The sequence below is a fragment of the Chaetodon auriga genome, chromosome 5 (genome assembly GCF_051107435.1).
Source record: "Chaetodon auriga isolate fChaAug3 chromosome 5, fChaAug3.hap1, whole genome shotgun sequence".
Classification (NCBI taxonomy): Eukaryota; Metazoa; Chordata; class Actinopteri; order Chaetodontiformes; family Chaetodontidae; genus Chaetodon; species Chaetodon auriga.
In genome coordinates, this window is record NC_135078.1 from 22,961,726 (window position 1) to 22,975,029 (window position 13,304).

At 44.3% G+C, this 13,304-nt stretch overlaps 1 protein-coding gene across 3 annotated transcripts in view; it reads right to left on the bottom strand.

The window, feature by feature from the left end:
• Positions 1 to 3,280: 3,280 nt before the first annotated feature.
• The window catches only part of tcf7l1b (transcription factor 7 like 1b), a 31,591-nt gene continuing 21,567 nt past the window's right edge, over positions 3,281 to 13,304 (bottom strand). Inside the window, exons 5-13 of one of the 3 annotated variants that reach the window (XM_076731650.1) lie at positions 8,620 to 8,755; positions 7,970 to 8,072; positions 7,440 to 7,523; positions 5,450 to 5,593; positions 5,154 to 5,316; positions 4,946 to 5,053; positions 4,731 to 4,782; positions 4,512 to 4,540; positions 4,061 to 4,182 (exon numbers count right to left, since the gene is read on the bottom strand). In XM_076731650.1, the coding sequence (XP_076587765.1) occupies positions 4,521 to 4,540; positions 4,731 to 4,782; positions 4,946 to 5,053; positions 5,154 to 5,316; positions 5,450 to 5,593; positions 7,440 to 7,523; positions 7,970 to 8,072; positions 8,620 to 8,755 (810 nt within the window). In that variant the 3' untranslated portion in view covers positions 4,061 to 4,182; positions 4,512 to 4,520. Of the gene's footprint in view, positions 4,183 to 4,511; positions 4,541 to 4,730; positions 4,783 to 4,945; positions 5,054 to 5,153; positions 5,317 to 5,449; positions 5,594 to 7,439; positions 7,524 to 7,969; positions 8,073 to 8,619; positions 8,756 to 13,304 lie in introns of all 3 variants that reach the window. The other 2 variants (XM_076731649.1, XM_076731648.1) reach the window with 2 other exon arrangements.

Below are 13,304 nucleotides of genomic sequence, written 5' to 3' on the forward strand. Positions count from 1 at the left end.
CCTGACCAGACATCAGATTCTTGCCACTAAATGAAGAACAGGAGACAAGCTGCAGCGTAACATATTTAAAGCAGCGCTGCAGTCGTGATAGCCAGTGTCACTGGGTTGAGAGTTACACTGAAACTCACACTTTCTCAGGGCCTGCAGCCTGTCGTTGAAGTGATCTGAACCACACCTACACACAGCTAAAATGCATCTATGTGTCATCAAAATCAAGGCTCTCCTTCCCCATTTCCAGAAATGTTATCGCACATTTCCTTCACATGTACCAGCATTCGTGCTAACACTCCCCTGTACTCAACTGGCCTGAACTTGTAAAAGTTAAGAAGCTCTAATGAAGAATAAATGTCATATTTATTATTATACGTGATTTTCTTTTCCTAATGACCCACCACAGGGGGAGTGGAGGAGGTAACAGGTGTGTTATTACTGCCACCCACAGGTGAGGCGCTGACACGATGAGGATATCCACTCCACATGAGGTGTCAGTATTTGACCTTATCAGCAGATGGCAGTATTGATATACAGTTTAAAAAAAAAAAAAAAAGCGTGTGCGTGTGATTGTGGGGATTTACAACAACCACTAAATTCTAATTAAATTCTAACGTTGACAGGTATGAAATAGCATTTATTCTAGAAAATAAAATACCATTTAAGTACAATAATCAACCTCAATTTAAATTTAAGAGCTGAGTATCACGAGCACGATGTAACAACATTATAGGGATTAGGAAAGAAGGTGTGCAGCACCTTTGGAGAAGAGATTATCATCAAAATGTTAATTGGAGGTGTTTTACATCCCAGCTGGGTGTGGGGGACCTGTGGGTTCTTGTAATGAATATGTCTTAATTGTGGCAGGCTGTTTGACATTTGAAAAGTCCGATGATCCCTCTCATTCTTGACACTCGTTTGCATTTCCATCTTTAAGGTCAAATGGGTATGAATAATACATTAAGGAGGTTCTTAAGCTCACAGCCAGGCATACCTATCTTCACAAAGGCGCCAGCTGAGTCTTGCTAAGCTCAGTGAATGTTACAGAAACAATCAATTAATATCACTTTGTGAAACCGCATGTGATGCAAACACAGCATCCTGTTATTAATGGGAATATAAGGTCACGAGTTAATGAAAGCTATAGGATCAGGCTTCTTTGATTAGTCTTATGTAATCCACGTCTTCATCTGACAACAATATGCAGTTCTCAGCCCGAGAAGCTGTGTGTATTTAGCCTCCAAAGTGCTGATGGGTGTGTGTGTGTTCCTGTGCTTTTATTTAAAGAGTTGCCATTTCTTTAATGATTTCTGTGACTTCTCAAATGACAGTTCATGGTGCAGTATTACACATGTGAACTATCAAAGGGTTAACCTGGAATAAATTCAAGATCAAAGGAAGGCCCAAAAAAGAACCTTGGCAAGAGATTGGAAGAATTTAATGAGCAAAAATTAACATGTATTAAATCTGACCTCGTGCTTACATGGCAGATGTTGAGTGGAGCAGCAACCAGATTCGTTATTAGAGATAAACAGTGGCGTGTTACATTTTGAGAGGAGCATGGGAATTTTAATACAACATACTGTTTATTCTATTTCAATTTAGATATTTTGTTTAAAACCAAGCAAAAATATCTATGCTTTAAAATTCAGTTTGCTCATGTATTGTGTACTTAACATCATCGACCAAATGTGGTTTTAATAATCGTGTCTTAATAGATTTCAACATAACGAAACTCACACAACCTGAAAATAAGCAGGTGTAGGTACAGAGATGTGTGTAATAGAAGAACAGCCTGGTTTAAGCAGCACATTTGAAGTCATTCACTTGGGGACTGAGTTTCATAATAAGGATACTGTCTTAGGAGGATTGAACATTACACTGGATGTATGGCCTTGAGGAGACAGATTTGCTGGCTGTTTTGACAACTCATTACCTGTAATTTCACTGACGGATTGGTGAAATGGCTCAGAGTCGGCAGCCGTGGCACCAGAGACCGTGTGGTTTGTGCCTGGAATGATGTAAGATACAACGGCAAACAAGCAAAGACTTATTATGGCTAATGATAGCTCAAAACGAGGGGGGGGCTTGACAGTTTGGTGCCTCTACGGGGGGTGGGGCCATTGGAAAATACATCCTGCGTCCACCTGTGTGTAGGTTTTAGAAGCCGGTTTGAAAGAAAAATCTTCCTTAGGACTCTGACGTTTGATTCTGTCAGATAATTATGAGCATATTGATGATAAAATCAGTAAATCTCAGTGACATCAGATATTATTCTGACAAGATAATTACTGTCATCATCAATCAAGCTTAAAAACAACCAACCCAGACTCGTCCACTGCACGGCTATCCTGTCCAGTATCTCTGTGGCCCCTTTACCCCCAAGTCCAGTGGTCCAGTGTGCCTGTCGGTGCCGTCTACTATCTGGAAACTTGTCTTTAAATGTGCACATTGAATGATCCAATCAGCTCAAAGTCCGTTGAAAAGTCACATCTCCGTTGCTATAGGTAAGATCTTGACTGAGTCTCTCAGTGAATAGGTGGGTTGGGGGGGGGGGGGGGGGGCAGTGGGCTCGTCCAGGCCAGGCCAGCCCCCCCTCCGCTGCAACTCGAACATAATTGGTCCATCCCTGGCACTACTCCTCATCTCCAAAGCCACCAAAAACTGTAACCTACCTTGTGTATTTTTCACTAATTGAAATGCCTAATGAGGTCCCAAGGGCTCCATCCCATTACCTCTGAGTTAATTAAAGCCTAAGCAGTGTGCCAAACGGTGAATAAAGATGCAGTAAAAGTGCAAGAGGAACAGGGAACCCGAGCAGGGTTCGGCGTGCTGGGATGAGGCTGACCTGCTTTTCTGTCATTGTTGTGGGACGCTGTACGCCGAGCAGGAGCAGATGTCTATTAATTTTTTTTTATTTGTATTTATTTTGGGCTTCAAAATTTTGTTACCCTGGTTCAGGCACTCATTTTCCAGTGTGGTTAGCCTAATTCTGTTTTATTAAACATTAAAATCCTTGCCACCATCAGCAAGGCTTTTATGAAGATGGTCCCTGTTTAGAGCTGAAGCGTAACACGAGGCTGAAAAATGACAGGTGAGTTATGAACTAATAAAATCACACCGTTCATTAAATCTACATTCTCAACACCTACAGAAGGCAGTTATCAGCTTGTTATGCACTGTGGTCACTATTATGAGAATATTAATCTAAACCACATTACGCTGTTAAAGAAACTAAATGACAAAAACACCAGCTGGCAAAAAGTGAAAAGACAAAACGAGACGCCGCTTTTAAGAAACAATTTCAAATGTTTATTTAACATGTCAAAGAAGGGGCACACACTCGTGAATTGAAAAGGGGGCTGCAATTATTGGCCAGTACTATGACTTAAACTTAATACTAACATTAATCAGGTTTTGGCTAAAAAGAAAACATGTTTTTGTTCCTTTTTGTTTTTATAAAGAAACTTTATGTACATTGTTTTTTTTATACAAGAGGTTCATTGGATAAATGCAAAAAAGAAACCAGTTCTGCAGTAAACTTTACAAAAAATACATTTTGTGTTCATTGAGAGATGTAGAAAAGGAGACAGTCAAATATTGACCAATAATATTTCTTCCTTTTCATTATTTAGAAAAAAAGTTGTTCTAATACCTATTTAAAAGAAAAAGCAATATACAGCACAATAAATGGGAGAAAATTGCCTTTGCGGATTCATTCAGTCGGTTTGGTAACCAGGGAGAGGGGCTGCGACTGGAACAGGGCATGATGGGAGTGAAGGGCTGCCTGATGGAAAGGGGAAGGGGGGGAGAGCATGGAGGGGTGCAGGGAGGTGAAGGGGATTGGCCGGGTGAGGATGGGTGCGGTCGACTGGCTACCTGAAGTACCAACTGGGATGGAGATGGATTGGGAGGAGGAGGAGGACGAAGAGGAGGAGGAGGAGGAGGAGGATCCAGAAGCCTTCCCGGGTAGAGAGAAGTGGTGGTGCATGCGTCCCTCCGGTTTGGTGGTGAGCGACAGCGGCTGGGCCTGCTCGGAGTGAGTGGCGGCGGGAGCGGCCGGGGAGGCCAGGGCGGCGGAGGGAGTGGCGGGCGAGTCCAGCATGCTGCCGTGAGACGACGCGGGGCTGTCACACATCTTCTCCGAGGGCAGGTACTGCACGCACTGCTTCTTGCTTCTTATCGAGAAGTCTGGGGAAAGCAAAGGAGACGAGAAGAGGCTGAATTATGGATCTGCTGCTGGCTTCGAATCTGGTTCACGTCCCTCAATGCTGCCGGCGACAGAAGTGAACGAGTGATTATTAAAACAGAGGAGATGATGGCGGCGAAAGCTCTGAAACACGTTCAAACCGACACGTTACAACAGGGAGAGGCAGACAGGATGTTAAACATATTCAGATGGTATGCATTTATGACGCAAAAAGAAAGAACATGACACACTACATCAAAATGTGCACTGACGTGTGGAAAGCTCTGACATTTTGGGCAAACTACAGTTGGTTGCACAACAGCACACATACCTGCCACTATTAGCACTGAACCTCATAAGCTGCTTGTCAAAGTGAAGCAGGGAAAGAAGTTAGTAAGTGTTAGTGAAGGAAAGAGTGCATGCAGAAAAGGTAAACAGAAAGAGCAGAATAAAGGTGCAGCGTCTTCTCAGTTTCTGCAGCTTTTTTCTTTCTTATTCCGGTTTGTGAAGAAAAAACAAATAAGGCGTTCAGGAAGAAAAGGCCTCCTACCTTCTGGTTTTGAGTCTGGTTTGTTGTCTCTCTTCCTCTTTTTCCGCTTTCCCTGCACAGATGAAAAGAAAGCCGTTAAAAACAGCTTTTCATAGTGAAAGTACGACCGCAACCACTCCGCCTTATCAGAGCAAAAGTGCGATTATTATCATTAAGTGATTCACGTGAGTGAGAAAAACTCGTGGAGGAGCAGATTATGGAAATGCGCCACTCACATAGTTATCCCGAGCTGACCATCCTGGATAGAGCTGGGAGTGGAGTTGCCTCTCTTTTCTGGCCAGCTCGTAGTATTTGGCTTGTTCCTCTCTTGACAGGGAATGCCACTGTGGACAAAGACACAAGATATCAAAGGGCTGCTAAACACACACACACACACACACACACACACACAGTCACATGCACATCTGTGTCTGCGCTACTTACCCGTCTTCCAAGGATCTGGTTGATGGCAGCGCTCTCTTTCAGAGTGCACTCTGCCACTACTTTGGCTCTCATCTCCTTCATATACAGCATGAAAGCGTTCAGAGGTTTCTTGATATGAGGCCTCTTGTCCTCTTCTTTCTTGGGAGGAACGGGGGACTTCCTGCTAATCAAAAACATTAAAAAGATGCTGTTAATAGAGCGTGATTGGTGGAGAGGTACCTGAAACAAGGGAAAATACTGTGCAGCAGCAAAAGCAGGGTTTGATACAGTTAAAAGACTATTTGGATTGTGCTTACGCATGCATCGAGGGGCTGATGTTGTCACCACTGGGCTCCTGTTTGATAGCCGGGGAGACGATGGCGGGATGGGGGATGCCAGTCTGGTGGAGGCTGTGCGGAGGCGGAGTCACCATGTGAGGGGAGAAACGGCTGGACACCAAGCTGAGAGGGCAAACGAGGGCAGCGTTTTAACAGTCGGGTTTAACAGCGAACCTCTGTTAACCTGACGAGAAAGGCTTGAGCTAACTTGGCACATTAAGTGCACTGCCTTACCCTCCGGGTGAAATTCGCCGTGCCTACTGCGTCTGTCTAGACTAAATTCATACACACAATGAGCGAAACGCTTGCTTTTTGTTCAAATAAAGACTTTTTCAAAAGCCCCTTTATTCAGCAATGGCTGGAGAAAAGTGGAGTGTGTTGTTACCATGGCGACAGCATGGCCGTGACACCTGAAACCACTTTCCTCACCACGTTCCAGACCGTGGAGAGCGTTCTGACAGCCGTCCACACAGAACACCTTTACAAAGTGTCTCTCTCAATTTCCAATTGTTAATACAACGGAGCATTGTAATGAAGAACGGGGGAAATTAAGCTCCATATCCTTCGATCACACACTCGGGTTCATGTTTGAATGGAAAATAACTCGATTCTGACTCTTTTAACATGCCATGAGAGACAATGCACGTACACGAGGTGACCTGGGGTTTTACTTAGTACTTGTACTTGGTACACTCAACCCAGTGTTAACTCACTTTTCTAACACTTTCCAACCATCAGACACAACGATACTGAGCTCCAGGTTACAAATGCTCACGCAGAAAGCAGCTCAACTGACGGAATATAAAATATATGAGCAAAAAAAAGTAAAAAATATATGACTTCCAATAAAATATCTGTGATTAAGAACTTGTATTTTCCATTTTTCCTTTGAAACACTTAATCATTTATGCTGTGTAAACAAGGAGGTGCCATATCATTCCCCCGGTAATAAACCTATACCGACTATCTGTGTAAACATCCCACTTAGTCCCTGGTGAATAACTGGATGCTGCTCCGAGCGATGGCATGCAGTCAAGCTCCACATTTTGAAAATAATGCTCCCATTAGCATTCATGTAATGCAGTCGTATTTATGTAACATGGGTGGTTGCCATAAGTTTTTATTTACACTTGAATTCGCTTTAAATTTAGTTCATCAGCACAGTTTTTTTTTTTTTTTTTTCTTGTCTGATTAACAAATAATGTTGCACATTATGAACTTCACAGCAGAAATTCACCGTGACATTGTGTGGCTCGGTGTGATGTTTGGGATGCATTGAATAGAATTAAACAGTATAACTCTTCTGTGAGGTTTCTTCTGATTGTGAGTACGTCTCAGGACGGAGCTACACATGCTATTGATCACAGAGACCCTTCTGAATATTTCCTCTCATACCAACACCGGAAGGCTCGCTACAAATCTGTCCAATTTTGAAAGAAGGTGAGAGAGTTAAGTCTGATGGGACGTGTAGGTTCAGATGAGCTTTGATTTGTCCTAATCGATTCGCAGCCCTTTCATCTCTGCCGTATGTGCGTGTGTGTGTGTTGTGGAGTGGCTCGGAACATTGGCCTGACCACAGAAATTTAGCTCTGAGAGAAAAGACAGGAGAGCGCCGCTGAATGCTAATGACGCGCTGACTCTGTTTAAGAAGCTGAACTTGTCTGTGGTAGACTTAGACCTCACATCCCTTTGTAGTCCTGACACCGCTGCCTGTCTGTGATCTGACAATGCTCGTCAGAAGGAAGCATGTTAGTCAAAATAAGATTTCTGCTGTTTCCGTTGTTGCCCGAACAGCTTAACATTGCAAACAGTGGAAGTTGAAAACTGCACACGAGCCCTTTATTTTAGCGAGTGCTCAAAAACGCTGGCGACGAAAGCTGGAAAAATGTGATTACAGCATGTCATAGAAGCAGCAGATATTAGGTGTCCCCCTTTGGGAGGGGGGTGTTGCTGAACTTGATCCGCTCACCTGGACATGGATGCATTCATTGCTAGCGCTGGATAGGGGTGACGGAATCCCCCCGGAGGGATGGAGTACATAGGCTGGCCCTGCCTGAGAGACAGAGGGAGACAAAGTGAGCGAAAGCTCCAGTGTGAGGTGGATCAAACACAGCTGACAGCTAACCCACCAGCACTAATCCTCGACTCATCAACTCAAATCCCCTCCTTGTGGAACAGCACCGTTGTAATTGATTACAAGAGCCGTAGCAAAACCCATAAATGTTCATAAATTCCTCCCGGTGAACTCAAATGTTTTAATTTATTATTATTACTGATATGGTGCACCTGCACTTACACAACAGAGCTTTAAAATCTGACGTTACTTTAAACAAAGATGGCAGCAATTTTCTCTTTTTGCTTCTAGACTTACCAGAAACAATGTCTGGCTTTCCTAAACCATAACTCAACACAAGCATCTGGTTGACTTCAGCCACTGATCTGACAACGTTAATTTACAAACATCAGTGCTTTAACTGTGGTGTGATAAATGAAACTCACTGTGGCATGAGCCAGCCCAGCGGGTGTGCGATGGAACCAACAGCCCCGGGTGACAGGGGGTAGTATGGAGAGAGCTCTGAGGGGTGAGGTGTCCGAGGAATACCTGCAGACAGAAGACAGAAGACATGAGCTTTTAAAAGTACATACCCGCTGAGGTGACATGGTATCATCATACGAGTTATTTAAAACAATATTTAACATCTCTGCAAATATTTGCCATCATCTCCACCTGAAATCTATCTTTTGAGAGGCAGTTTGAAAGTTTACAGCAGCTGTGGTGATTACCAAGTTTTCAAGGTGGAAAAGAAAAGTCACAAAACGTCCATAGAAGCTTTTTCAGTTCGTTCCAAAACAGAAACAGTTTTGCCAAGATGTGTCTAAACACACCGTTTCCTTTTCAAACTTCAGGACCATGTCAGGCTCATTGGCGTGCGCTCGTTTGTGCACGTGAGAGCGCCCCGCTCCTGGTTTCTGTGGAGGTTTCAATACTTTTTTCCAACGTGACAAGTGGTCACGCTTTGAATTCATTATTGCTGACGTGCATTTAAGCTGAGTAACTTTCACAGCCGCCTTTCATGATGACGGACAGATTGCATGTGAGATGCAAGATGCACAGTGAGGTGAATCAACACCCGTCCAGGAGACTTCACCTGTTTTTGGGTCGAGGATCTCTGGGGAGAGATGTGACGGCGGCGTGCCGGGGGAGAAGTGTTCATTGCTGTAGGTGATGAGGGGCGTCAGTGGGTGGACGTGGTGGGCATGCTGCACCACTGGGACTTTATTGGACTGAAGAGAAAAACAAGAGAAGAAGAGACAGAAGTTAATTTATGAGCAGGAGGTGACACTTTATATTCAGAATAGAATGAATCCATCAAAGCTACTGAAGATACCATCTCAAACTGTACACATGATTTCGGCTGGCCATTGTTCAAAACATGTAAACAGGGCATCGTGTGTGAATGCCCTCCACGGTAAACATCTCAGTCTGTGCGTGTGACCGGCCCTGTGATGCAATCTGGACCGGCACCAAGAAACACTAAAAAGGCTCGCAGACACATGCCAAGACCATTACGGTCATTTAGCGGAGGAGAGAACTGTTTGTTCAGTCCGACAAGGAAAACAACGGTGCCACCGAGTCCAAAAGTCACACCGGCAGGCCGCAAGCAAACACAATCAGGCTAAGGTAAACTGAATACCCATAAACAAGTGGAGACATCATGCCTGTCTGACAGCAGTCACTTGACTGGGCACACGCCCATGGGTGGACTCCACTGCCACGTTATACTTCAGATGGACCTAATGTGAGAAAAACACTTCACAGTCTGTGTGACTTCAGATAAGTGACGAAGAGCAGAGATGAAACTTCTTTCTCTGTGCAGCTTGGATGTTTCAGCTCTTTCAACGCACATGGAGAAAGAGCAGATCCCTGCCGAGAACTGACCGGCATTACGTCTGTGACGAGGACGAAGAAGACAATAATAATAACCAGTGTCTCTACTTTCATTAGGCATCGCTCAGCCTCGCAGTCATTTCCCCTGGCTGCCTGGCTGAATAGAGCACTTGTTGGCTCAACTTGTCACATGGGAGGGTCAAGGGGTGGGTGGAGGGGGAGTCGGGGGGGAGAAAGGAGTCTTGTTCCTCCAGGCTAACCTTTCTTCAATATCCCTCCCCACCCCCCTTCTCAACCTCTCGTCTCTCTCCAACGTGGTCTGCCGGGGAACAAGGTTTGCATTGAGACTTCTGTACACTCTCTCGCTTCACGCGGCTTAGAATTGTACCCAAATCGTAGCGTTTTTTTTTTTTGTTGTTTTTTTTTCAGCCACTTTTATTTAAAGGAAAGTCCAACCTTTTCCTCCTTTTAAATCTTTAGCAAATTGGTTTCTCCCACGTCTAAAGCACGCTTTGATTCTGGTAATGCCAGATGGAGTGAGGAAAATATTTACTGGTGTTAAACATGGCTATATTAAGATCGCTTTGCTCAGAGCTGGTTTCTCCAGAGTTGGAGCATATAAGGTCAGTGCATATGATGATGCACAGAGAACACGATTTGACACAACACAGAAAAGGCTTTGATAACGCTTCATGGCAGAAATAGTGTTGACTCGCTGGGCTGAAATCCCAGGTCCCACATGTCATGTATATTTGAGCTGTGCTTTGTTGTTCTACTTCATGTACAATATGCCTGAATTTTCCCTATATTGTGAGGGCTGCTCGAGACCTCTAGACCTGGGTGCCAACACATTTTGGGAAGCACTTCAGTGAGAATTCGAAATGATGCCTATTAATAATTCAGATCCTGGAATACACCAATCGTGTGCTCTAAACATATTTCTAAGTTTGAAGGCACTAGTTTCGACTCCTGCCTTTCAGTTCAGCAGCCCGACTGAATGTGGAGAAAAATGGGAGTTTGCACATATGCAAAACTATTCTGACCTGCATCCCAGCTGCCAGAATCTCTCCGTTAGGAATAAAGATGGATACTTCATCGAGCAAATTCCTCTCTTCAAATCAGGATGTTTTTGAATCTAATCGATCAAAATGTGCATCATTTTCTAATCTAATTCTTATTAAAAAATCTCCCCAAAGCTCTGAGAGCATCACATGCGGTCCTATAAAATTTAAAAAAAAACCCAGACTAATGGCTCAATCGTGACTAAAACTAAACACTAAAGCTTCAATGCCTTCTTTCACTTGCTTGATGTGTAGAGGCAATATTCCTCCAGCTCACAGCTTCATACATCTGGCTTCATGGTCCACAAGCAAAGAGTAATAAGGAAACCACAAGGAACATGAGCTGTGTTTTAAATATAAACAACATCTACGTGATAGGACAGATAAAGAGCAACCTGGAAACAGATGGTATCTGCATTGACGGACAGAAATCAAGCTCTTACATAGACGTGCTTGTTGCAAACAGGTCTGAAGCGGTGCGTGCCTCTCAGCTAGCAAGTAAAAACACCCAGAACCGGTCTTAAGAGCGACTGGACATAGTAACAGGAAGGTTTAAAGGGGAAAAAAAACACAGCAAAAAGTTGCTGAGCCGGTGCAGAGAAAAGATGTCTGTCTCTTAAGAGGGTTTGAAACTAAAAAGGCCGAGGTGGCAGTACCTCGCTTGGCTGTCCAACTTGGAACGGCGCTAAGAAAAGCATAGTCCTTGGTCAATGTGGGTGGAGGGGTGGATTTCATTCAAGCAAACATGTTTTTGGATCCTGCACATCTGAATTGAATTACTAGGCAAACAGCCGATGGGGAAGAGAGCTTAGAACAAACTGAATAACCCCGCAGCTTTGTGTGTCTTTATGCTCGGTGATTCTGGGTGGGAGGCTCAGAGGCCTTTCAAAACTCCAGGAAAGACGGGGTGAAAAGAATGCCTGGCATGCTGAGAAATCCAAGCCTTGTTTGTCAACGCCAACAGGAAGCGGACGCGAGAGGGGACTGACCGTGTCGTATGTCCTTAAAATCAACCGCTCCGAAACTATGCCATTCATCACAGACAACGTGTGCTTTACGCCTGGTCATCGCCTCTGAAAAGGTCAACGGCAGTAATATTCTTGCTTAAAATAATACAGGGCAGAGCGGCGTCATATTACCGGAGAGAATATCCCCAGCGCTCACGAAATAATTTGACAGAGCTCTAACAAAATCAGCACACAACACAAACATGGACAAATCTCATTGGGATCCAGTGTGGTAATAAATATTTGTAAACTGACAGAGATACATAAACATCTTTTTTTCTGGGAAATCTGAAACTCTCATGTAATTTCACTCTGCGATCCTAAATCTGACTTTGACTGGAATCAAAGCACTGGTTCCTCATTCCATTTCTGAAGAGGATCTTGTCTCTGCAGTGGCCCAGCAGGACTGCAGACCTAAGATCAGTATTCAGTTCAGTCCTCCCAAAGCCTTTGATTTCATGATGGATCCCGGTGTTCACTGCCTAATGCAAAACGCGAAAATCTCACCGGACTCACAGTCAAGGGTCTGTTGAAGTAATGTGGGTCGAAAGCAAGTGTATGTATCGCTCTGAGAGAAAAAAAAACAGCATATTTTCAGCTAATATCTTCACTTAAACTGTCACATAGCCCTGAGGGTTGAAGATTGCACACGACACATGCAAGGAGACAAAAGCCATCTCTGGAATGCTGCTCGAGACCTTGCCACTTCAATTCACTGAAACAATTCGGTGACTAAGTGACTTATGACACGCTGGACCGGGTCCACTCTAGACGCTAATGCAATATTGACACAAAGAGGGTGATTCTTGTGTCCCCGTCGAGTGAAGATCAGCCCATATTTGAGCACTGAGCACGCCGTGATCTGATAACTAACTGACAGACATGCACTCCGGTCAGTTCTACCTCATTTGACAGTCACAGCTGCTTCTAATCGCGAATAACAGTGCTAGTCAGTGTAGTCAGTAATGCCGTGGAGAATAGGCCTTATGGACAAATTATTGCAAATGACTGAATGACCTCAGAGGGAGAAGTGCGCAGCCTTGACATCATTATCAGCGCAGTGTTAATGACTGTGAATCGGTACGTTGTGCAAGACGAGTGCGAGACACACACGAGTCAGACAGCGGTGCCACCTCGACTTCCTTTCCTTTCCCTTTCCCTTTCCCTTTCCCTTTCCCTTTCCTCTCCTCTCCTCCCTGGTCCAGCTCGGCCACTACTGATGGGCTGACAAGTTCCCCGTACTGCATCACCTGGCCCTGCAGCGCCTTTGATGTATTATTCATGACGAGACAGCCTCTGAACACAGGAGCTTATATGGGGGTTTGGGGGTGCTGCATGTATGTGTGTGGGTGTGTGTGTGTGTGTATATATATGCATGGTGGGGTGCGGTATGTTCACAGGAAAGCTAGTTCCCTTCTTCCCAGTCCTCCTCCACCCCCCCACCACCACCATCACCACTACCATTGCTACCAAAAGCAATACCAACTGAATGCTAAACAAACCTGTCTGTTGAATAATTGAGGATCTCAGGCCAGAGCAGGCTCCAATTTGCATATAGGCCTTATGGACCCAATCTGCAGTGACAGGATGGTCTTTCCCTGGACTTTCGCATCCCCTGAATTCTCTAATTTCTATTTTACATCCTCTTATCTTGTTCCACATCGCCAGAATTAGCAGAAAAGCAATTTCAGTTCGAGCAACAATTATTGCATTGATCTCCGCAGGCATACATGGGAATGTGAGATGATATCATCCACAAAAAACTAAATATCAACATTGTCTTCATGCGGTGGCTCAGCAGTGGATGATTTATTCATCTGCAAGAGGCAGACTGAGCAGGCCTCTCAACTAATAGACTGTAAAATCCTTATCAGTAA